This window comes from Chanodichthys erythropterus, chromosome 9 (assembly GCF_024489055.1).
Source record: "Chanodichthys erythropterus isolate Z2021 chromosome 9, ASM2448905v1, whole genome shotgun sequence".
Taxonomy (NCBI): domain Eukaryota; kingdom Metazoa; phylum Chordata; class Actinopteri; order Cypriniformes; family Xenocyprididae; genus Chanodichthys; species Chanodichthys erythropterus.
Genome location: NC_090229.1, coordinates 4080853 through 4105772, shown reverse-complemented (window position 1 = coordinate 4105772; position 24920 = coordinate 4080853). Strand labels below are relative to the sequence as shown.

Below are 24920 nucleotides of genomic sequence, written 5' to 3'. Positions count from 1 at the left end.
TCTGATTTTTGATCCAAAGCCACATCACATCAAAGAAGGTTATTTAAAACAATCGACTAGTAAGTTTGAAAAAAAAAAAGTGGCTTTAATCTTATAAATTGTTGTGTTTTGTTGGTGTGCTAAGCTAACATGCTAACAAGCCCAGAGATGCACCTGTTCTGAGCTGATGCAAATAAATAATTTTTAATCGTAAAGCTCACTTTTTTTTTCTCTTTTTTTTCCCAGGAAGGGCATTAGATACAGTTTGAAAGTGAGAAGTTTGGTGAATGAAATGAGGGATTAAATCATCTTGAATAGAACATCAGTAATTATAATAGAGACAAAAGAAAAGAATAATTAGAGCCATAAGCTGGCTGGAGAGGTGTGAATGTGTTCAGGGGAGACTGAAACTGAATGGGGCTGTTAGCACGACAAAGCATAGAAAATACACTTGAATAGATGTAAAATAAACATCAGTTAACATTTTAGAGTCCTTTCTAAATAAAGTCTCATGACATGGTCTTGAAAAACAAGTAATAAAACTCAGAGTTTTAAACCTATCATCTTCAGATTTGAAATATAACATGGTCAGACATGTGGCTTTAGCTGCAGTGCATTTCTAGATTGCCACAAGGCCAACTTCACTTTCATTTTCATAAATATATTTCATAAAAATAAATTTCTAATAACTTTTCAAAATTTCGAAGCTATTTTTAACAATTTTCTTCATTGTGACAATAATTAATTATGAGTTTACCATAAACTGCAAAGTGTCTGCTTTCAAATGAGACCTTACTTATGCAAAGGGTTCATGAACTGTATCTGTTTCAGTTTGGGTATGTCATTATTTGGGATTTTCCAAAAGCGGGGGTGCTGGCTAACAGGTTAAAATCAACAACTTTACACAGCTCACCTTTAAAGGGATAGTTCACCCAAAAATATACATTCTGTCATCATTTACTCAAACTGTATGACGTTATTTCTTAATAAAAGAAGATATTTTGAAAAATGTATCTTTTTTTCCCTTAATTTTTTTTCTTTTGGTTTCTGCAGAAGAAATAAGACTCATACAGATTTGAAATGACATAATGGGCGAGTACTGTAAATGATGACGGTATTTACATTTTTGGCTGGACTGTCACTTTAAGACATCAAACTCAACACTCTGCTGTCACTGCCAGAGTGAAATTCCAAGTAAAGTTCTCACATTCTCTTTCTCAAGGCTTCCTAATAAATCCTCAGTAACATGCTCACATAGGATCAGGGTCTAACCAATATTACTGGAAAAATGACTTCCACATCAACTGACAGATCAAGTTCATCTCGCATATTTCAATACGGTCACTTATGAAACCGCAGTGTTTTCAGTTAAGAGAGGAAACTGTACAGGATGAGCCTGGTGACTAAATCCAGGTTCATGTTTGTGATTTAACAGGAAAATCTCTGGTGGACCACAGAGTGACGGTAACGCGGAGTTGTATATGGCACATGACATGTTGTTGTATACAACTGCATTTGTGACCTTTCATTAGATCCTGTTTGGGTTTGTTAGTTCTGGATCGAGTGTAAACAAAGAGAACCTACTCATAGTGGATAATAAACGGCAGGCATACTGTAACAACCCAAGCCAAAATATCTCTATAGTGACTAAAGGTTATAGGTCAAATTCGCAAAGAAACCAAAGTCTGCAATCAGAAGTCTCAATATGAACTCAAACATTTCTCGTCCAATGATCTGAGCTGCTCCACATTCATTTATAACTCTTTACTCATACTGCATTGACTCATTTGGGTCAATATTTCTACTAAGGGATTCTAGGAAAAATGTCTGAAACAAAGCTGAATGAATCATAGTTCAATTTCTTTTTGTGTTCTACATACGAAATCAAGTCATACTGGTTTGGAACGACATAAGGGTGAGTAAATGATGACAGAATTGTCATTTTTGGGATAAACTATCCCACAAGTCCACAAGTTTTTGTAGAGCTCCCACTCATTTTGTGATGTTTTTATTTCTCTGCTTTCTTTCTAAAAAAAGTCTTACACTGCATAATGTATCAGAGGTCTTCTCTCTGGTAGTGTGTGTGTGTGTGTGTGTGTGTGTGTGTGTGTGTGTGTGTGTGTGTGTGTGTGTGTGTGTGTGTGTGTGTGTGTGTGTGTGTGTGTGTGTGTGTGGACATCAGATTGGTCTGATTCATACTCTCCACCACTTTCAGCTGCAAATCTGGGTTAAATATTTGACTCGGTTTATGTTCTGACATTTGCAAGACCTATTCCGACACAAACGCAGTCACCACAAGATTTCGGCTGACCTCCATTTACAGCTCACATATGTTCACGTGCTCACGTGATTAAGGTCAACTAGTCTGGTTTGCCGTCTCCAGGGACTCAAGACTGTGCAGGAAAAACTGAGTTAAACAGCTGGATGTTATTTGTGTTGTAGGGCCCTATTTTTTCCCAAATTCCTTTTTTTCTGTTTTATTTTTTCTGGATTCCTTTTTAAAGGGCTGGTTGATTATGATTTCACTTTTTTAACTTTAGTTAGTGTGTAATGTTGCTGTTTGATCATAAACAACATCTGCAAAGTTACGACGCTCAAAGTTCAATGCAAAGGGAGATATTTTCTTTTACAGAATCCGCTTTTTAACGGCTGGTAGGGACTAAAACAAGCTTCTTCCCGGGTTAGTGACATCACAAACCCCAAATTTACATAAACCCCGCCCCTGAGAACACACAATAAAGGGGGCGTGGCCATGTTGGGCTGCTTTAGAGGAGAGGAAGAGATGTTTTTGTAAATGCCGTCATTTTACGCCGGACTGCTTCACAAACGAGGGTCAATTCAACACAAAAGATGAACATGACGGCACATGCTAGTGGATGAGTTGAATCAACTCCACAGCAACTACATCAATTTATCCACTAACCATTCAGAAACGTCTAAAAGTTGTAACTTCTTCCTGAGTCTCTCCATCAGTGTCGACTCCGGTTTGAACAATGTAAGGCTGAACACTTTCCTCATTTTGGCTGCGTGAGATTCTCCAGCTTTGTTGTTGTTGAGCTGTTATGCTGCGTTCACACCGAACGCGTTTGGGGCGTTTGAGGCGTCTGATTTACATGTTAAGTCAATGTAAACGCGCGAATTGAGCGTTCACGCGTCTGACACGCGAATTGAGCGTCTGACGCCCAAACGCCCGAGTTGAAAAATCGGAACTTTGGCGTAAATTCGTGGCGCGTTAACCAATCAGGGACTCTGCTTTGGTAGTAACGTGGTTATGATGTGATCAGTGGTGGAGAAGAGATGTCGCTGTGTGTGGCCACCCTGAGCTCTATGATGTGTCATTATATTTTTTTATCGAGACAGGAATAAAAAGGACCTTGCCTGGAAGAGAATAAGTGAAGAAATCGGACAATCTGGTTAGTTGTAAAACTTTTTGCATGATTTTAGCCGTTGATACTAGCCTACCTTCTACAGTTGTGGCCAGAATTATTAGACACCTTCATAAATAAGATCAAAGATGACTCTAAAAATAAATCTGCATTGTTTATCCTTTTGATCTTTAATTTATAAAATTAGCAAAAATCAAACCTTTCATTGAAGGAAAAGAATTGAAAGTGGGGGGGAAATAACATTAAGAAATAAATGTTTTTCTCCAAAACACGTTGCCCACAATTATTAACACCCTTTTATTCAATTCTTTTTGCAACCTCCTTTTGCCAAGATAACAGCTCTGAGTCTTCACCTAGAATGCCTGATGAGTTTGGAGAACACCTGAAAGAGATCAGAGACAATTCCTCCATACAGAATCTCTCCAGATCCTTCAGATTCCCAGCTCCATGTTGGTGCTTCTTCTCTTCAGTTCACTCCACTCATTTCTTTAGGGTTCAGGTCAGGGAACTGGGAAGACCATGGCAGAAGCTTCATTTTGTGCTCAGTGACCCATTTTTGTGCTGGTTTTGATGTTTGTATTGGATCATTGTCCCGACGGATGATCCAACCACAGCCCATTATAAGATTTCTAGCACAGTTGGTCAGGTTTTGATTTTTTATCTGTTGATATTTGGTAGAATCCATGATGTGATATATCTGAACAAGATGTCCAGGACCTCCAGCACAAAAATAGGCCCACAACATTAAAGATCCAGCAGTATATTTGACCGTGGGCATGGGGCACTTTTTATCCATGTGTGCACCAAAACCATCTGGTGGGTTTGCTGCCAAAAAGCTCTTTTTTTAGTTTCATCTGACCATAGAAGCTTGTCCCGTTTGAAGTTCCAGTCTTGTCTGACAACTGAATATGCTGGAGATTGTTTCTGGATGAGAGCAGAAGATTTTTCTTGAAATCCTCCAGAACAACTTGTGGGGATGTAGGTGCTTTTGATAAAAATTTTTTAGGCTTTCTGAGATTCAAGACTCAACTAATCTCTGCAATTCTCCAGCTGTGATCCTTAGAGAGTCTTTGTCCACTCAAACTCTCCTCCTCATTGCGCATTAGGATGATTTAGACACATGTCCTCTTTCAGTCAGATTTGTAACATCTTTAGTTGATTGGAACTTCTCAATTATTGCCCTGATAGTGGAAATGGGGATTTTCAATGTTTTAGGTATTTTCTTACAGCCACTTTCTATTTTGTGAAGCTCGACAATCATTTGCTACACATCAGAACTATATTCTTTGTTTTTTCTCATTATGATGAATGATTAAGGGAATTTGGCCTTTATGTTTCCTCATGTTTATACTCCTGTGGAACAGGAAGTCATGGCTGGCCAATTTCATGTTCATGATCACCCCGGTGAGCTAAAAAAATTTAAATAAGAATGGGAATATACTTCAGAGATATTTTACTCATAAAAAATTCTAGGGGTGTTAATAATTGTGGGCAATGTGTTTTGGAGAAAAACATTTATTTCTTAATGTTATTTCCCCCCACTTTCAATTATTTTCCTTCAATAAAAGGTTAGATTTTTGCTAATTTTATGAATTAAAGATCAAAAGGATAAACAATGCAGATTTATTTTTAGAGTCATCTTTGATCATATTTATGAAGGGGTCTAATAATTCTGGCCACAACTGTAGCTAGCAAAAGTCGGCCGGCATAACCGTGTTTAATTGCCACTACAGGTTTCCAACTGATGAGATTATGTGTTTATTCAGAGGATCTGTGCAGAAAGAGATGAAAGCCCCTCCTATGATGCGAATTCGCGTCTGAACACATTTTGTTTAGACGCGCGAATTGAGCGAATTTTACGTGCGTCTGAAGCGTCTGACTTCAAAATGTTCAAGCGTCCAACTAGATGCATCTGGCGCGAATTTGACGCCCCAGACGTGTTCGGTGTGAACGCAGCATTAAAGCTCTGCCCTCTTCTGGAAAGGGGGCGGGAAGCAGCAGCTCATTTGCATTTAAAGGGACACACACAAAAATGGCATGTTTTTGCTCACACCCAAATTTGACAAGCTATAATAAATGATCTGTGGGGGATTTTGAGCTGAAACTTCACACACACATATTCTGGAGACACTTATAATACATCTTGTGAAAAGGGCTTTATAGGTCCTCTTTAATGGTTAAATTAAATTTCATTAATCAGAAAGCATGTCGAGTTAAATGAAATCATGAAATTTAAACAAAATAACAACAACTTATTACAAGTTTAACAAAAATTAAATTTTTACAACTCAGTTGGTTTTATTTTTTCTGAAATTCCATTTAATTTTTTTTCTGGATTCAGTTTTAATGGACTAATTACTTTTTTTTTCAATACCCAAAAGCATGATGTATTGATTGTATTCATAAAACTATAACAATATAATAATAAATTAAAAATTTTACAATTTTTTATTTTTATTTTTTTCAGAAATTCTGTTTTGTCTCTTTACAAATTTACTAGAAAAATGGTGGAAATCAAATGAAGGCATAAAACATTAAACTAATAAATCTTTTAAAATTTAATCAAATGGAAATGCAAGTTTTAGTTTTTGCCAAACAAAGTGCTGCACAACAAAGGTTTACTATTAAAATTAATATATTGAAGAAAAACTATATTTTTGAGCTTTAATAGTCTTTTCAACACTAGTAGTCCATATCGCAATTTCTTTAAGTGTACAGCTCTTACTTTTGATTTATTCATCCAAAATCTGCCAAAATCCGTAACATTCCACGTTAAACTGAAAATTCTATTTTTATGACTGGATTCCGCAATTTCATTTGTGTTTTCTGCATTGTGGAAATCATAGAGCCCTAGTGTCAAGACTCATGGGAATAACGTTCGAACGCCATTCGCTGGTGTATGTGGACTTACATATATCTTGAATCAGTGTCAGTACAGCAGCTTCTCTCATGCCACAGCAGTTCTCAAGCAGGTTCAGATACTGAACATACAGAAAGCACAGAGATTATTTTGATAATGCAACATGAACATGCAACTGAATTACGGAAATATTCATATACCATGGTTTTACAACACTGCATGACCAAAAACCACACCTTGCGTAGGTCTCCTCCCTGGCAGTACTCCATGGCCAGCAATGGCAGGTCATTTGTGGCCAGTTTCTGGAGTTCCTCTGGAACATCTCTCGCTGCCACCACATTCATGTGATTCAACCTGCGAGAACAGAGACGCTTCATCGTTACGTGCAAACAACAGAGAACTCAACGTACATATAACCCTCTCATAATCTGGGTTATATAATGTTGTTATTAAAAATGTGTTTGTAATATTCAGACGGCTGGTCCGCCCTGCCCTACATGAACCTCCTATAAAACACGCTCAGGACAAAAAGGAATAAAAACAGACGGATTCCAGGCACCATAACAGGATAACTGTGACGGCAACACCTAAAACTATCATCTGAGAACATAAACAGCTCGTTTTAACCTTCACAGACAACTATCCTGACATAATTGCTTTAATAACAAAAATTAGGCCTTGAGTAACAACGGGTGAGTTGTATAAGAGGCATTTCATTACGTATTTCATTCATTACGAGTTTCATTTCATTAAAGCATCTAAACTTTGAAAATGTCACACTTTTTCCTTTCCTTTAAAGATGCTGATACCTTGGAGAAACAAACCTCTTACTGTGCTTGAGATCATTTTCAACAGCAAAACGGCTCTCCTAACCCAAAATTCACCAGATGAGTCAATTTCACTAAGTTTAGTTCAATTAGAGCATCACAAATTAGAGTTAATATTACCCACAACCCCTTGTGCTTCGGAAGACATTCTCTATCGCCTTTTTCAACTGAAAAACAAAAACCACATAGAAACTACATTTTCCAAATACTGCAGTATTATCAGTTTTACACAGCTTCAGTATACAAAAAAAAGTTGTTGTTTGTAACCTGTAGTGTAGCTAACTGCTTTTTCAAAAGGGTACAGAGCAAAAAATAATATTATTTTTATCTTGTTTTCCAGTTAAAATATCTAAAATTCCTTATAACAAGATAAGTTTACTTGAGAAACAGCACTGCATCGGATAGTAAGACTTGTTTTCACTAGGGATGCACCGATAAGAACAATTTGGCCGATACCGATAACCGATTATTCTTTATATTTGAAAGCCGATAACCGATATATGTTTGCCGATAAATCAAAATCAGAATTTTTATACAGTTTTTGAGAGTCTGATTACAAAAACAAAGGTGTCACTATTAAAAGCCATGTCCCAAACACACAATTATAATATTATGTAGCCTTTATGACAGACACATGTTGCACTTAACTGTATTTTCCTTTTTGAAGTGATTTCAATCATATTTCAAGCAATTCAAAACCATAATTTCGGACAGTGCACATTTGTCTCAGCTGAAGGACATAATCCATTATTTGTCAACTTTAATATGTATGTCAAATTTTCATATTGGACCGATAATGATAAAATTAAAAATGAACATATATATCGGCCGATACCGATAACCGATAATTCTTTATATTCGAAAGCTGATAACCGATATATTGGTCAATAAATCTAAATGAGAACTTTTATATAATTTTTGAGAGTCTGACTATAAAAACAAAGCCATATCCCAAACACACAATTATAATGTTCTCATTATAATATTATGTAGCTTATATGACAGACTTGCGCCGTACATGTTGAGCTTAACTGTATTTTCCTTTTTGAAGTCATTTCAATCATATTTCAAGCAATTCAAAATCATAAATGGTATTTATCGACTTATATATAATATTTCAGCCAAATTTTCTTATCGGGCCGATAACGATAACATTAAAAATGAACATATCAGCCAGTACCAATATGGTGGCGGATCTATTGTGCATCCCTATTTTTTTTTTTTACTAATTGTATCTTGAATATGAGTGTATTTTGTAAAGATACAAAAAGTTCTAAAACTTCTAATATCTTATGCTTCTTGTTTGAAAAATAACCAGTGTTCAAGATGACCTTAAACAGCACCAACCAAAACATTCCTTGTTGGAAAGTAATGAAGCAGACAGCAAAGATTCATCACAAACGGTATGTTATCATTATGTGACCACTCACGTTGGGTTACGGTTGACGCGTCAGAGTCTAACACGCTCTGAAAATCACTAGTTATTTATCATGAGGGTCGAGTTCAATCAGACTTCATGCCCTTTTGACGTCAATCCATTTCAGAGCTGCTGCCAGTACAATCTAATTCCTTGGAAAAGATGACGGGATTCCTTTCCCTCCACAAAACAAGGTTGAGCAGCTTCAACTGAATGACTGAGATTGAACACTGATATCATCATTGTTGAGGGTTGATCATCACCGAATGTGTGAACTAGAAAAACCCAGTTGGCCTGGGTGTGTTCCCCAAAAACATCTGTGTGATCGTTGTGGTTTGGCTTCATACACACTGAGCTCTACAAGAGGGTGTTTGAGTCCAGGTTTGTGGCTCAGACCAAGTCTGTGGACAGTCTGCTATAAATCTGAGAAAGCCAACATGTCCCCTAACCCCTCTCGCTAGTTAACTAGCAATCCATGCAACCACACCGCAGCATCACGGAAACACTCACACTGTGACATTCAACGAACAACATGTAGTTTTAACCATTCAAATTTATCTTGCATGCACAATTTAACTAGGTTGAATTTAGTGCGGATGACACCAAGACCTCTGGATGAAGATTTCTTCAAAATCTATAAAAACAATAGTACTACAATGGCTTATTGGACATGTTGCATGGTAATACTTTGATATTCTTTTCAAGGGTTAGTTCATTTGTCATTAATTACTCACCCTTATGTGGTTCTTCTACACCCTTTGTTCATCTTCAGAACTCAAATCAAGATATTTTTGATGAAATCCGATGGTTCAGTGAGGCCTGCATTGCCAGCAAGTTAATTTACACCTTCAGATGCCCAGAAAGCTACTAAAGACTAAAACTGTTTATGTGACTGCAGTGGTTCAACCTTAATGTTATGAAGCGACGAGAATACTTTTTGTGCCCCAAAAAAGCAAAATAACAACTTTATTCAACAATGCAAAACACTGCTTCAAGAAGCTTAGAATCTTTACGAATCTTTTGTTTTGAATCAGTGATTCAGAGCGTGTACCAAACTGCCAAAGTCACATGATTTCAGTAAACGAGGCTTCGTTACATCCTAACTGTTTAGAAACGTTTCGAAATTTCAGTGGTTCACCACTGGGGGGCAAATTACCACAAATTTACTATTACTGTACCATGGTGCTTTGTTCCAATGAAAGAGTCCAAAGATTGGTATAAAAACAAATGGCAAGTCTTATGGCAAAAATCATTCTCATGATTATTTTGGTCAGTATTGAGAACATGATTGTTCATTGTGATTTCTCACTGACTTTGGAAACATCATGCATTTAATAAACTTTCATCTCGATTCAAACACTCACACGATCCATTCTTAAATGACAACAGTTCACCTGTGTCTATTAAACCTTCGACAAACTAAACATTGATGTCCACGGAAGTGATCAGAACAGAGAAAATCACCTTTTGAAAGTAACTTGGCGCTTCAAATAATGATTGTATCAATTTCAGACAAGTGACTGTTAAAAAATGTAGTCATTGAATCATTCACTCCAAAAAAATTGGTTCAAAAACACTGATTCATCCAGTAATGAAACAAGTATTGATGAGTGAGTCATTGAATCATTCACTCAACCTGTTTTTTTAAATGATACATTCAGATTGATTAAACATTTTAAATAGACTACAAGAATATTTAATAATACTGTAATAATTAAAAATTTTTCAGAACCTCTAGTAAACCATTTTGTTAGGGTTGTCGGTTCAGAATCATGGGAGAATCATGTTTGAAATAATAAAAAAAAATTGTGATTCTCAATTTATCCAGAGTCATGCAGCTCTAGTTCACGCCCAAAAAAACTTAATACAATAAGCAGCTTTCCAATAAACAACTGGACATGAATACAGCCACAACAAAATCATCCCTATACTAATAACAGGAAGAAAACCTCCAGTGATGCACTTGCTCCTAATTTAAGATGAGCCTGAAGGTGTTGTGACGGCACAAACCGATGCTGCGGCTGCTGTACTGGGTCACATTTTTACTACTGTGGTGTCATAAATCCATCCCTCTTTGTTTTGCTCAGAACTTTTGTTCATAAAAACACTTATAAATAGCCGAATAACAACAGAAGGCTTTGCGTGGTCGCTTAATGGACTGCACATTAAAAGATGGTAAACATAGATGAGATTCAGAGGGCAAAAAAATGGAAAAATACCATGAAAATAAGAGTGTTTTCACTTTAAAGAAGCATCTGCTATGATGTGAAAGCCAAAGAATCAGCCAAAAAAAATGGGTGTAGTCATTTGCAGAATTACTGTGGAGTCATTACATATATTATTTTCGTTTTTTAATCACCCTGAGTTCCAATGACAATGTTTGTGCACCAAAAACGGTTATAGTTTGTTTTTCGTGAACATGTTCCTTTCTCTCTGACGCTGATCAGACCGTAAATGCCCCCTGAAATGAGGAACAGACCTGTGTTTGAACCGTGCTGACCTACAGGGAGAAACAGGAAATTGACTCTTGATATATTCACCTCTTCATGATCTGAATCTCTAAACTCCATCTGCCCTTGTTCTTGACGCTGAGCTCCTGCCGACACTGTTTGATGGCGATCTGAACGCTGCTCTCCTGTACACAGTGACACATGTTAGAAAACATCAGAGACAAAATTACTGTGACAGTACCATAGTACATTGATGGTATCAGATGGTAATACCACGGTACTTTAATATACAGCAGGCACAAACAATGGGGAAGTGGAAATGATCCGCTTACATTTCATAACCGCAATGTCTCACAATACATTCTTCATTTTAACCATTAGATCTATTTTCATTACAGTACATGACTCTTGCTTTAATAATAACATTTTATTTATAGGGTCATTCCGTGTCAAATCAACCAAATTCCGGAAGCTCAAATTTTTTATTTTGTTATTTTGTTAATTTTTTCTGTAGAAAGACTGTATAAATAGTGATGAAAGCCAAAATATTAAATGTCACAGATATATATTTACTCAGTAATTCACTTTTTTTGCAGAGGAGGGTCAAAATGACCATTTTCACTTGAGATTTGGAGCCAATTTACAGGGGTGTAAAAATAACTTTATAAAGATGGTAGCATCGTTATTTTATTTTATCACAGAGATTGGTAGGTTTATTAGTAAAATATGTTGACTTTATCAATCTGTGTTTCATTATAAGCCAACAGTGACAATTAAGAAATGGGAAAAAGCACTTCTTTGCCTCAAGTTTGCATGCCTGTAACTCAAAAAGTATTAAAGATATCTTAATATCCTTTTAGATTCTGGTTATTAACAAACTTTCCTTTTGACATCTCCAATTTAAAGGCCATCGATGGTTCAATCCCGGAGATATGGAGATCTTAATGCGGCTCCATGAGTAAATTGTACACATTTTCAGGTGTCAAAAATCCAATGTGGGTCACTCTGCATACAGCTGATACTTTTTTTATTTTAAAGAAGAATATCTGAAAAACAAATAAATGTATCTCGATTGAATCAATTCAATTGCCTAAAACATACCTGTCTAAGTGCCATAAATATTCCTTTTCCAGAGTTTGCATGCCTGTAACTCTAAAAGCATTCAAGATATATTAACATCCTTCTAGATTCTCATTATTAATAAACTATACTTTTGTAATCTTCATTTTAAATGCCCTATATAGTTCAGTCCCATAGATATGGGGATCTCAAAACAGCTCCATGTTTAAATTGTTGAATTTTACCTATTTTCAGTGATCGAAAACCAAATGTGGTTCACTTTAAACATAGCTCATACTTACTGCACTTAAAGAGAAATGTCTGAAGAATAAATAATGTTTAAACTAGAAATGTATCTTGTTTCCCTCTATCAAAAGAATTGCATAAAACATAACTCTCTGAGTACCAAAAATCCACTGAAGATGACTGAGGCACATTAACTCGCTCTCAAAAGTGTATTTATAAAAATCTATATTTGAATCAGTTTTAGGGATATTTGGAAGATGGGATTTTGTTCATTTTAACACCTTTTGAAGCTACGAGAGTTCAAATACGCAGTATCGTAACAACGTTGACTTCTTTAAACACAATAACTATCAGCCGTTTAAAAAGTTACCTACATTTGGTTTTTGACCATTGACAATTCAACAATTTAAACATGGAGCTGCTTTGAGATCCCCATATCTATGGGACTGAATCACACAGGGCCTTAAAAATGAAGATTACAAAAGAAAAGTTTATTAATAATGAGAATCTAGAAGGATATTAAGATATCTTGAATACTTTTAGAGTTACAGGCGTGCAAACTTTGGAAATGGAGTATTTATGGCACTCAGACAGGTATGTTTTAGTCAATTGTGTTGAAAAAAAAAATAACGAGATACATTTCTAGTTTCAACATTATTTGTTCTTCAGATATTCCTCTTTAAAAGGAAAATGTATCAGCTGTATGCAAAATGACTCACATTTGGTTTTTGACCACTGAAAATGTGTAAAATTTATTTTCGTAACAACGTTGACTTCTTTAAACACAATAACTATCAGCCGTTTAAAAAGTTACCTACATTTGGTTTTTGACCATTGACAATTCAACAATTTACTCATGGAGCCACATTGAGATCCCCATGTTTCTGGAAATGAACCATGTTGAGCCTTAAAAATGAAGATACCACAAGAAAAGTTTGTTAAGAAGCCGAATCTAAAATGATATTAAGAGATCTTTAATACTCCTTGAGTTACAGGCATGCAAACTTGAGGCAATAAATAACAAGAAGTGCTTTTTTGTCACCTTTGGCGTATAATGAAACAAAGATTGATAAAGTCAACATATTTTACTAATAGATCTACCAATCTCTGTGTAAGAATAAAATAATGATGCTGTCATCTTTATAAAGTCATTTTTACACCCCTCTAATTTGGCTCCAAAAAGTAAAAATGGTCATTTTGACTCCCTCTACAAAATAGTGAATATCTGTGACATTTAAAATTTTTCCTTTCTTCTTCATTTATGTATTTCTTTCACCAGAATAAATATTAACAAAATCAAAATTTGAGCCGGGGACCTCTGGTTGAGTTGACACACAAACTGTCATGAGGGTGAAATGCGTCCATGACCTTCAGAGCCTAATGTGAGTCTACAATCATAATGAATGAATGATCAATAGTGAATGAGAGATGCATGAGTGTCTCTGTGGCGGGTAAAGAATTGTCATACTATAGTGAAATTCAGGGAGGAAATCAAAAAGGCGGCACTTGAATTCCATTTTGCCCGTTTCCTATGGTACTTCCTGACAGGAATTATGACGACCGGTGACATCAACCGGAAAGCGGCGGAAAGAGAGAAACCAATGCAGTCAGGTGAGTAAGCAAACATGATGCATGTAGTAAACTCAATGACATAATCATCATGAGTCTTTAACTGTAATGGCACAAATCTATTTTGAAGATATTTCTATTTTGCACTTATTTAATATGATTATTCAATGTGATCTCAGACGTTTGCACATGAACAGCAGCCACAGACACACAAAAACAGTATTTCCACTCTGGTTTCAGTGAGCGCTCATCAACATCCGCTTCACCAACACCCTAATTATTGGTGACATGACATGATGTCACCCCTGAACACAACCAGTGCTGGACAGGATATAGAGACAATAAAACGTAATAACACTGTTATATGGTCCAGCAAGTAAAGTGGTGCATCTGATGACTTATTAAAGCAACATGAACACTTATTAAAACAGCCCTGGACAAGGAGTCATTAACGTTTAATCTTCTTCAGCATTCCTTGCAGAATATATGATCGTCACGCTCAGTTAATCACTTTAAGAATGTGTGTGTGTGTGTGTGTGTGTTTCAGTGCAGGCAATGAGTGATCATGATGTCATCCGTGACAGGAAGTAGGACAAAGCAGGTAGATGCATTTCCTCCTTTCATCTTATTGTTAGAGTCCCAGTGCTGTGAAGGTTAAATCATGGGAATCTGAAGTGCCTCTATTTTAAGACAGTCAAACACCTTTATCCTGATGTGCTGTGTCAGGATGGGGTGGGACGACCCCGGTGCGCCGTTTACCAGCAGACCACCCAAAAAAAAAAAAAAAAAAGACTGTGACCCTAATTTGAGTAACATATTATTGGATCAACATCCTCTCTTGATCCTTGCATTGAATTCTTATTATAATATCAGTGTCCTAAAGCACTGTGTGTCATGAAGTGCCTTTTTTAATTTTTCTAGTTAATTGCTGAGCCATTCAACAACCACTTTTATTTTACCATTGTTGATGTAATATTTTAGTTTTTTTTAATAATTAGAATTTTACTTTTATATTTTTTGTTTTCATTTTAGATTTTTGTAATTTAGTTGTGTGCTTTCGTAATTTTTAAATGTTTTAACTTATTATATATATTTTTATTAAAGGCCCACTGAAGTGTCTTAAAGGTGCCCTAGAATCAAAAATTTAATTTACCTTGGTATACTTGAATAACAAGAGTTCAGTACATGGAAATGACATACAGTGAGTCTCAAACACCGTTGTTTCCTCCTTCTTATATAAATCTCATTTGTTTAAAAGACCTCCGAAGAACAGGCGAATCTCAACATAACACTGACTGTTACATAACAGTCGGGATCATTAATATGTACGCCCCAATATTTGCATATGCCAGCCCATGTTCAAGCATTACACAAGGGCAGCCAGTATTAACGTCTGGATCTGTGCACAGCTGAATCATCAGACTAGGTAAGCAAGCAAGAACAACAGCGAAAAATGGCAGATGGAGCAATAATAACTGACATGATCCATGATATCATAATATTTTTGGTGATATTAGTAAATTGTCTTTCTAAATGTTTCGTTAGCATGTTGCTAATGTACTGTTAAATGTGGTTAAAGTAACCTTCGTTTCTTACTGTATTCACGGTGACAAGAGTCGTCGCTATTTTCATTTTTAAACACTTCATTTATAAATCTCTCCAACAGTTTTTGCACTATCAAATTCATTCAGAATCAAATGTAAACATCCAAATAAATACTATACTTACATGATCCGATCCATGCATGCAGTATGCATGACGAACATCTTGTAAAGATCCATTTGAGGGTTATATTAGCTGTGTGAACTTTGTAAATGCCCTGTATTATAGTCGAGAGCTCAGAGGGGGGGCGGAGAGCACGAGATTTTAAAGGGGCCGAAGCCTGAATCGGTGCATAGTTAATGATGCCTCAAAATAGGCAGTTAAAAAAATGTATTTAAAAAAATCTTTTTTTGATTGGACCGAAGATTTGATGAGAAGCTGAAGTGTGATGTGATGTCATGAAAATCCGTGATCCATGAGAGACTGTAAGTTTTGAATGCTTATATCTCCTAAATGCGAATTTTGTCATTGTTTTGGAACACACCAGCTTATTCATAACATTAAGACTAACATATTCATACTACAAGCTGAAAAAATCTAAATTTTGATTTCAGGGGGACTTTAAGTTTTAGTTGTTAGCATTAATTTACTTTGTTTTAGTTATTTTAGTACTTCAACTTAAACTAAATGAAGTTAAATAAGTTTTATAATTTATTATTTAATTTAAATAATATGGTTTTAGTATTAGTTAACAATAATAAGCCTGACTACAACCCTTCCCCATATATATATATATATATACATATATACATATAAATCAGAGAATAGAGATATAAAAATTTCTCCACCGATACCAATAGCCAATCATTCAGAGTGATATCTGCCGATACCGATAGCGATACCAATAGTTTGGGGGTTCTGCCTTTTATACAGCTTTTTTTAAATTAATGATCATTTCATTATAATTAATTACTATATTTTTAATTATTATATTTTGAAAGAAATGCAAATAAAAATGTTATTCTCACCATTTCATCAACTTGTTTCAGAGTAACTGTTATCAGTTATAAACACATTACTCAAATTAATATTAACACACATTAACTAAATTCTGAAGATTAAATTCATATTTCTTAACTCTCTGAATGTTGTTAATTTATATAATTACTATTAATATTGAACATCAAACTGGTTTCTTAGCATTTTCTTTACACAAAACTCAAATGCAGTGCATTTTCCTGCTCTCTTTTGATTGACAGAATATATCGGCCCTAATTATCAGCTGTTGGTAAACTGTAAAAATTTGCTTATTTGATTACTAACATAGAAATAGAGCAGAATGTTAAATCCTTCCAAAGCAATTCCCATAAAATGTGGTTTAAACTCTAAAGTTTGTTTATTTTGTGGTTTAGATCTGAACCCAAGCCTGTATCCACTTGGATCATGAATCACTTTTCATAAATTAATATAATTATAGCATGCCTTTCTCCACCATGAGAAACTGAGCATCTGCAGCTACGCATATATACTATACAAATATGCATTTCACAATATATTTGAACAGGAAACAATAAATCAGTTGAACACATCTGACGCTCGTCGTGATCCTGATGCATAGCGGACAGTAAATGCACACTGACGCATGCTGAATGTCATAAGAACCGATTCACCCTCATCTACGTCTGTGTGTCCAATCAGCTTGATTCACTTATAATACAACACTGTGGTTTAAAGCAACTTTTAACTCCCATTTTAAAAACATTCCCACCATTATAAATCAGTCCTAAAACTCTGAGGAACATGAAAAGTTGATAAGAATGTTTTTAAAACACTAAAACTAATCCGACTGCTTGAAAGAAGTATTATTCCAGCATGTTGATCCAGGCAAATGTTCTAGTCATGTTGCGGATGGATTGGGTTTATGAGTGTGCTTCGCTTGACTTTTTAAGGAATCATATTTTACCTTATTTTGCCAGAGAGTGACATTCCCGAAGCCTCCGGTTCCCAGTCGCTCTTTCAGTTCCCAGGGGCCACACATCTGCGGCTGCATGGAGGGCGGACGGCTCATGACGGCCCCTCAAAACCTGCAGAGAGAGGGAACGATATCAGAACGGTTAAAAACACAGATATCCATGTGTACTATAGATTCATGAGTATATGTGTGAAAATACAAGAGCTAAATATGACACCTGAAGAGGTCCTCATTTGTAAAAATGACACAAACTAAATGTTTTATGATAATTATTGTAATTATCTAGATAATTATTATTATTTAGTTTATTATTAGTATATATTTGAGGGTTTTAGTTAGTATTTAGACATTTAAAAGACACATAAAGACAAAATATAACCCTGAATATGAAGCAGCACAACTGTTTTCCACATTGATAATAATAAGAAATGTTTGAGTGATTTCTGAAGGATCATGTGACACTGAAGACTGGAGTAATGATGCTGAAAAATTCAGCTCTGATCACAGCAGTAAATCACACTTTACTATATATTCACATACAAAAAACTATTTTAAATTGCAATGATATTTCACAATATTACTGTTTTTACTTTGTCTTTATATCTAAAAATGCACTTTTGGTGAGCAGATGTCCATGTCCTCATTTAGTCAGCTAAACACGTGTGTAAGATTTCATATCGCTTTATTTTCTGTTTTAAGCTCTGTTGATTATATTGTGTGAACTTGATGTTATGAAACACAGTTTTGTACACAAGATCAGATCAGTTTACCAAACTTTCATAAAGCTGTTGCATCACATAAAACTAACTAAAGTTCATATGTTTACATATAAATAAGTTTAATTCGCAGTATACAGTGCGATAAAGCAGCTCGTGTTCACCTTTACTGCCGTTATTGTGAAGTGATTTTACCTGCTGCTGTCAGATTTGATCTGATCTACTCCAAAACACTCTCAAAACAGAGGATTCCTGCGATCTTTACACATCTAAGGTTTTCTTTCGTAAGTAAGTAAATGTTTATGATTATGTTTTGAAAGCAGAAGAGCATTGAGTTTCTCTACTTCCTGAAACTTTCCTTTACCTTAAATATTGTAAAAGAGCAGACTCGCAAAATAACATCCGTACTTACAATAGGCTACTATACTACATAGCCTACTACGCATATCAAATCATCATACTTAGCCTACAGTTTTGTACATTAAACATTATCTATCTATCTATCTATCTATCTATCTATCTATCTATACTCATCTGGTGTTTAATGCATGAGTTAAAGTGCATTCAAACAATGAAAAATGTCACCAACCTTTTAAAATATATTTTAATTTATGCTGAATGCATAAATTACAGAAATGATGTGCATTATATGAAGAAATGATTCTTGAGATAAGGGACAAAAACAAGTTTTAGAAGTTAGTTTTTATTATTTAATAATACATTATATATTTGTAGACAAAGATCTCAGTTGATGAACCATGTAAGGCAACAGGTTTTTAGCCACTTCATTTGTATCAACTCCAGACACATTTAAAAGCATGATATTTTAATTTGATCCATCCAACAACAGTGTTCAATTATGTAATAATGGTGTTCAGAGCTAAGTGAAAAAAAAATAATTCTCTACATTTTTTTCTTGGGTTAGGGGTTATAATCTAAATTCCTTAATTCTCTAACCTTCTTTTTAATATTAAACATATATAACCAATGTTCTTAGGTAAGTCACTCATGATATCATGTAGTTCGGTTGATGTTTTAGGGCCAGATTTACTAACAGCTTGCTCCAGCACAAACCCTCTTTTGGCATTAAAAAACTACTGTCAGGATTTACTAAAGACACGCAGTGCAAAAATAGCACTGAAAAGGTGTGGGCTGACTTGTTTTTGCGGCTGACCTTATTGCATATGCATTTGTAGGAGTTTCCCTTTCAGAAACAAAATTTGCACTGCTCTTGGTAGATTGGGTTGGTCATTATGGAAATGATTGTGACTGTGTCTGTGTTCTTTAATTTGCACATCAGCAGATCACACGCAAAACTTGCCACTCCCATTGCCATATTTGTAGAATTGCGCTCGCACACTAATTTGCCCCATTTAGTAAATCTGGCCCTTAACATTTTAACACAATTAATTGAAAAATGAACATTTACATTAAAATGAACAAAAAGCTTCACCTGACGGTGTTAAATACTGACAGAGTTGACAGATACTGTCGGAGTTGACAAATAGTGAAAGGAGTTGACAAATACTGATGGTTTTCACAAATACTGACGGTGTTGACAGAGTTGACAAATACTGACAGAGTTGACAAATACTGATGAAGTTGACAAATACTGACGGAGTTGACAAATACTGACAGAGTTGACAAATACTGATGAAGTTGACAAATACTGACGGAGTTGACAAATACTGACGGAGTTCACAGAGTTGACAAATACTGAAAGAGCTGACAAATACTGACGGAGTTGACAAATACTGACGGAGTTGACAAATACTGACGGAGTTGACAAATACTGATGGAGTTGACAAATACTGACAGAGCTGACAAATACTGACGGAGTTGACAAATACTGACGGAGTTGACAAATACTGACGGAGTTGACAAATACTGATAGAGTTGACAAATACTGACGGAGTTGACAAATACTGACGGAGTTGACAGAGTTGACAAATACTGACGGAGTTGACAAATACTGATGGAGTTGACAAATACTGACAGAGCTGACAAATACTGACAGAGTTGACAAATACTGACGGAGTTGACAAATACTGACGGAGTTGACAAATACTGACGGAGTTGACAAATACTGACGGAGTTGACAAATACTGATGGAGTTGACAAATACTGACAGAGCTGACAAATACTGACGGAGTTGACAAATACTGACGGAGTTGACAAATACTGACGGAGTTGACAAATACTGATAGAGTTGACAAATACTGACGGAGTTGACAAATACTGATGGAGTTGACAGAGTTGACAAATACTGACGGAGTTGACAAATACTGATGGAGTTGACAAATACTGACAGAGCTGACAAATACTGACAGAGTTGACAAATACTGATGGAGTTGACGGAGTTGACAAATACTGACAGAGCTGACAAATACTGACAGAGTTGACAAATACTGATGGAGTTGACGGAGTTGACAAATACTGACAGAGCTGACAAATACTGACGGAGTTGACAAATACTGACGGAGTTGACAAATACTGACAGAGCTGACAAATACTGACGGAGTTGACAAATACTGACGGAGTTGACAAATACTGACGGAGTTGACAGAGTTGACAAATACTGACAGAGCTGACAAATACTGACAGAGTTGACAAATACTGACAGAGCTGACAAATACTGACGGAGTTGACAAATACTGATGGAGTTGACAAATACTGACGGAGTTGACAAATACTGACAGAGTTGACAAATACTGACGGAGTTGACAAATACTGACAGAGCTGACAGATACTGATGGAGTTGACAAATACTGACGGAGTTGACAAATACTGATGGAGTTGACAAATACTGACAGAGCTGACAAATACTGACGGAGTTGACAGAGTTGACAAATACTGACAGAGCTGACAAATACTGACAGAGTTGATAAATACTGACGGAGTTGACAAATACTGATGGAGTTGACAAATACTGACAGAGCTGACAAATACTGACAGAGTTGACAAATACTGACGGAGTTGATAAAAACAAATGACGTAGTTGACAAAAACAACTGATGTAGATGACAAATACTGACGGAGTTGACAAATACTGACAGAGCTGACAAATACTGACGGAGTTGACAAATACTGACGGAGCTGACATACTGACGGAGTTGACAAATACTGATGGAGTTGATAAAAACAAATGACGTAGTTGACAAAAACAACTGATGTAGTTGACAAATACTGATAGAGTTGACAAATACTGACAGAGCTGACAAATACTGACAGAGTTGACAAATACTGATAGAGTTGACAAATACTGATGGAGTTGATAAAAACAAATGACGTAGTTGACAAAAACAACTGATGTAGTTGACAAATACTGACGGAGTTGACAAATACTGATAGAGTTGACAAATACTGATAAAGTTGACAAATACTGACAGTGTTGACAAATAATGACAGAGTTGACAAATACTGATGGAGTTGACAAAAACAACTGACGTAGTTGACAAATACTGATGGTGTTGACAAAAACAACTGATGTAGTTGACAAAAACAACTGATGTAGTTGACAAATACTGATGGAGTTGAAAAAACAACTGACGTAGTTGACAAAAACAACTGATGTAGTTGACAAATACTGATGGTGTTGGCAAATACTGATGGTGTTGACAAATACTGATGGAGTTGACTAAAACTACTGATGGAGTTGACTAAAACTACTGACGTAGTTGACAAAAACAGCTGATGTAGTTGACAAATACTGACAGTGTTGACAAATACTGATGGTGTTGAAAAAAAAAAGAAACAGAGTTTGACAGAGTTGACAAATACTGACAGAGTTGACAAATACTGATGAAGTTGACCAATACTGACAGAGCTGACAAATACTGACGGAGTTGACAAATACTGACGGAGTTGACAAATACTGACGGAGTTGACAAATACTGACAGAGCTGACAAATACTGATGGAGTTGACAAATACTGATGGAGTTGACAAATACTGACGGAGTTGACAAATACTGACGGAGTTGACAGAGTTGACAAATACTGACAGAGTTGACAAATACTGACAGAGCTGACAAATACTGACAGAGTTGACAAATACTGACAGAGCTGACAAATACTGACGGAGTTGACAAATACTGACGGAGTTGACAAATACTGACAGAGTTGACAAATACTGACGGAGTTGACAAATACTGACAGAGCTGACAGATACTGATGGAGTTGACAAATACTGACGGAGTTGACAAATACTGATGGAGTTGACAAATACTGACAGAGCTGACAAATACTGACGGAGTTGACAAATACTGACGGAGTTGACAAATACTGACGGAGTTGACAGAGTTGACAAATACTGACAGAGCTGACAAATACTGACGGAGTTGATAAATACTGACGGAGTTGACAAATACTGATGGAGTTGACAAATACTGACAGAGCTGACAAATACTGACAGAGTTGACAAATACTGACGGAGTTGATAAAAACAAATGACGTAGTTGACAAAAACAACTGATGTAGATGACAAATACTGACGGAGTTGACAAATACTGACAGAGCTGACAAATACTGACGGAGTTGACAAATACTGACGGAGCTGACATACTGACGGAGTTGACAAATACTGATGGAGTTGATAAAAACAAATGACGTAGTTGACAAAAACAACTGATGTAGTTGACAAATACTGATAGAGTTGACAAATACTGACAGAGCTGACAAATACTGACAGAGTTGACAAATACTGATAGAGTTGACAAATACTGATGGAGTTGATAAAAACAAATGACGTAGTTGACAAAAACAACTGATGTAGTTGACAAATACTGACGGAGTTGACAAATACTGATAGAGTTGACAAATACTGATAGAGTTGACAAATACTGACAGTGTTGACAAATAATGACAGAGTTGACAAATACTGATGGAGTTGACAAAAACAACTGACGTAGTTGACAAATACTGATGGTGTTGACAAAAACAACTGATGTAGTTGACAAAAACAACTGATGTAGTTGACAAATACTGATGGAGTTGACAAAACAACTGACGTAGTTGACAAAAACAACTGATGTAGTTGACAAATACTGATGGGGTTGGCAAATACTGATGGTGTTGACAAATACTGATGGAGTTGACTAAAACTACTGATGGAGTTGACTAAAACTACTGACGTAGTTGACAAAAACAGCTGATGTAGTTGACAAATACTGACAGTGTTGACAAATACTGATGGTGTTGAAAAAAAAGAAGAAACAGAGTTTGACAGAGTTGACAAATACTGACAGAGTTGACAAATACTGATGAAGTTGACCAATACTGACAGAGCTGACAAATACTGACGGAGTTGACAAATACTGACGGAGTTGACAAATACTGACAGAGCTGACAAATACTGATGGAGTTGACAAATACTGATGGAGTTGACAAATACTGATGGAGTTGACAAATACTGACAGGGCTGACAAATACTGACGGAGTTGACAAATACTGACGGAGTTGACAGAGTTGACAAATACTGACAGAGGTGACAAATACTGATGAAGTTGACAAATACTGACAGAGCTGACAAATACTGACGGAGTTGACAAATACTGATAGAGTTGACAAATACTGATAGAGTTGACAAATACTGACAGAGCTGACAAATACTGACGGAGTTGACAAATACTGACGGAGTTGACAAATACTGACGGAGTTGACAAATACTGATAGAGTTGACAAATACTGACAGAGCTGACAAATACTGACAGAGTTGACAAATACTGATAGAGTTGACAAATACTGACAGAGCTGACAAATACTGACGGAGTTGACAAATACTGACGGAGTTGACAAATACTGACGTAGTTGATAAAAACAAATGACGTAGTTGACAAAAACAACTGATGTAGTTGACAAATACTGACAGAGCTGACAAATACTGACAGAGTTCACAAATACTGATAGAGTTGACAAATACTGACAGAGCTGACAAATACTGACGGAGTTGACAAATACTGACGGAGTTAATAAAAACAAATGACGTAGTTGACAAAAACAACTGATGTAGTTGACAAATACTGATGGTGTTGGTAAATACTGATGGTGTTGACAAATACTGATGGAGTTGACTAAAACTACTGATGGAGTTGACTAAAACTACTGACGTAGTTGACAAAAACAGCTGATGTAGTTGACAAATACTGACAGTGTTGACAAATACTGATGGTGTTGACAAAAACAACTGACAGAGTTTGACAGAGTTGACAAATACTGACAGAGTTGACAAATACTGATGAAGTTGACAAATACTGACAGAGCTGACAAATACTGACGGAGTTGACAAATACTGATGGAGTTGACAAATACTGACAGAGCTGACAAATACTGACGGAATTGACAAATACTGACGGAGTTGACAAATACTGATAGAGTTGACAAATACTGACAGAGTTGACAAATACTGACAGAGCTGACAAATACTGACGGAATTTACAAATACTGACGGAGTTGACAAATACTGATAGAGCTGACAAATACTGACGGAATTGACAAATACTGACAGAGTTGACAAATACTGACGGAGTTGACAAATACTGACAGAGTTGACAAATACTGACAGAGCTGACAAATACTGACGGAGTTGACAAATACTGATGGAGTTGACAAATACTGACAGAGCTGACAAATACTGACGGAATTGACAAATACTGACGGAGTTGACAAATACTGATAGAGTTGACAAATACTGACAGAGTTGACAAATACTGACAGAGCTGACAAATACTGACGGAATTTACAAATACTGACGGAGTTGACAAATACTGATAGAGCTGACAAATACTGACAGAGCTGACAAATACTGACAGAGCTGACAAATACTGACAGAGTTGACAAATACTGACGGAGTTGACAAATACTGATAGAGTTGACAAATACTGACGGAATTGACAAATACT

General features: G+C 35.9%; 1 protein-coding gene across 1 annotated transcript in view; it reads right to left on the bottom strand.

Moving 5' to 3' along the window:
* Positions 1-18375, bottom strand: part of ikbkb (inhibitor of nuclear factor kappa B kinase subunit beta) — a 36828-nt gene extending 18453 nt beyond the window's left edge. Inside the window, exons 1-5 of the mRNA XM_067394298.1 lie at positions 18219-18375; positions 17299-17419; positions 11010-11104; positions 6462-6579; positions 6277-6346 (exon numbers count right to left, since the gene is read on the bottom strand). Coding sequence (XP_067250399.1) covers positions 6277-6346; positions 6462-6579; positions 11010-11104; positions 17299-17403 — 388 coding nt within the window. The 5' untranslated portion in view covers positions 17404-17419; positions 18219-18375. The remainder of the gene's footprint in view (positions 1-6276; positions 6347-6461; positions 6580-11009; positions 11105-17298; positions 17420-18218) is intronic.
* Positions 18376-24920: the final 6545 nt, after the last annotated feature.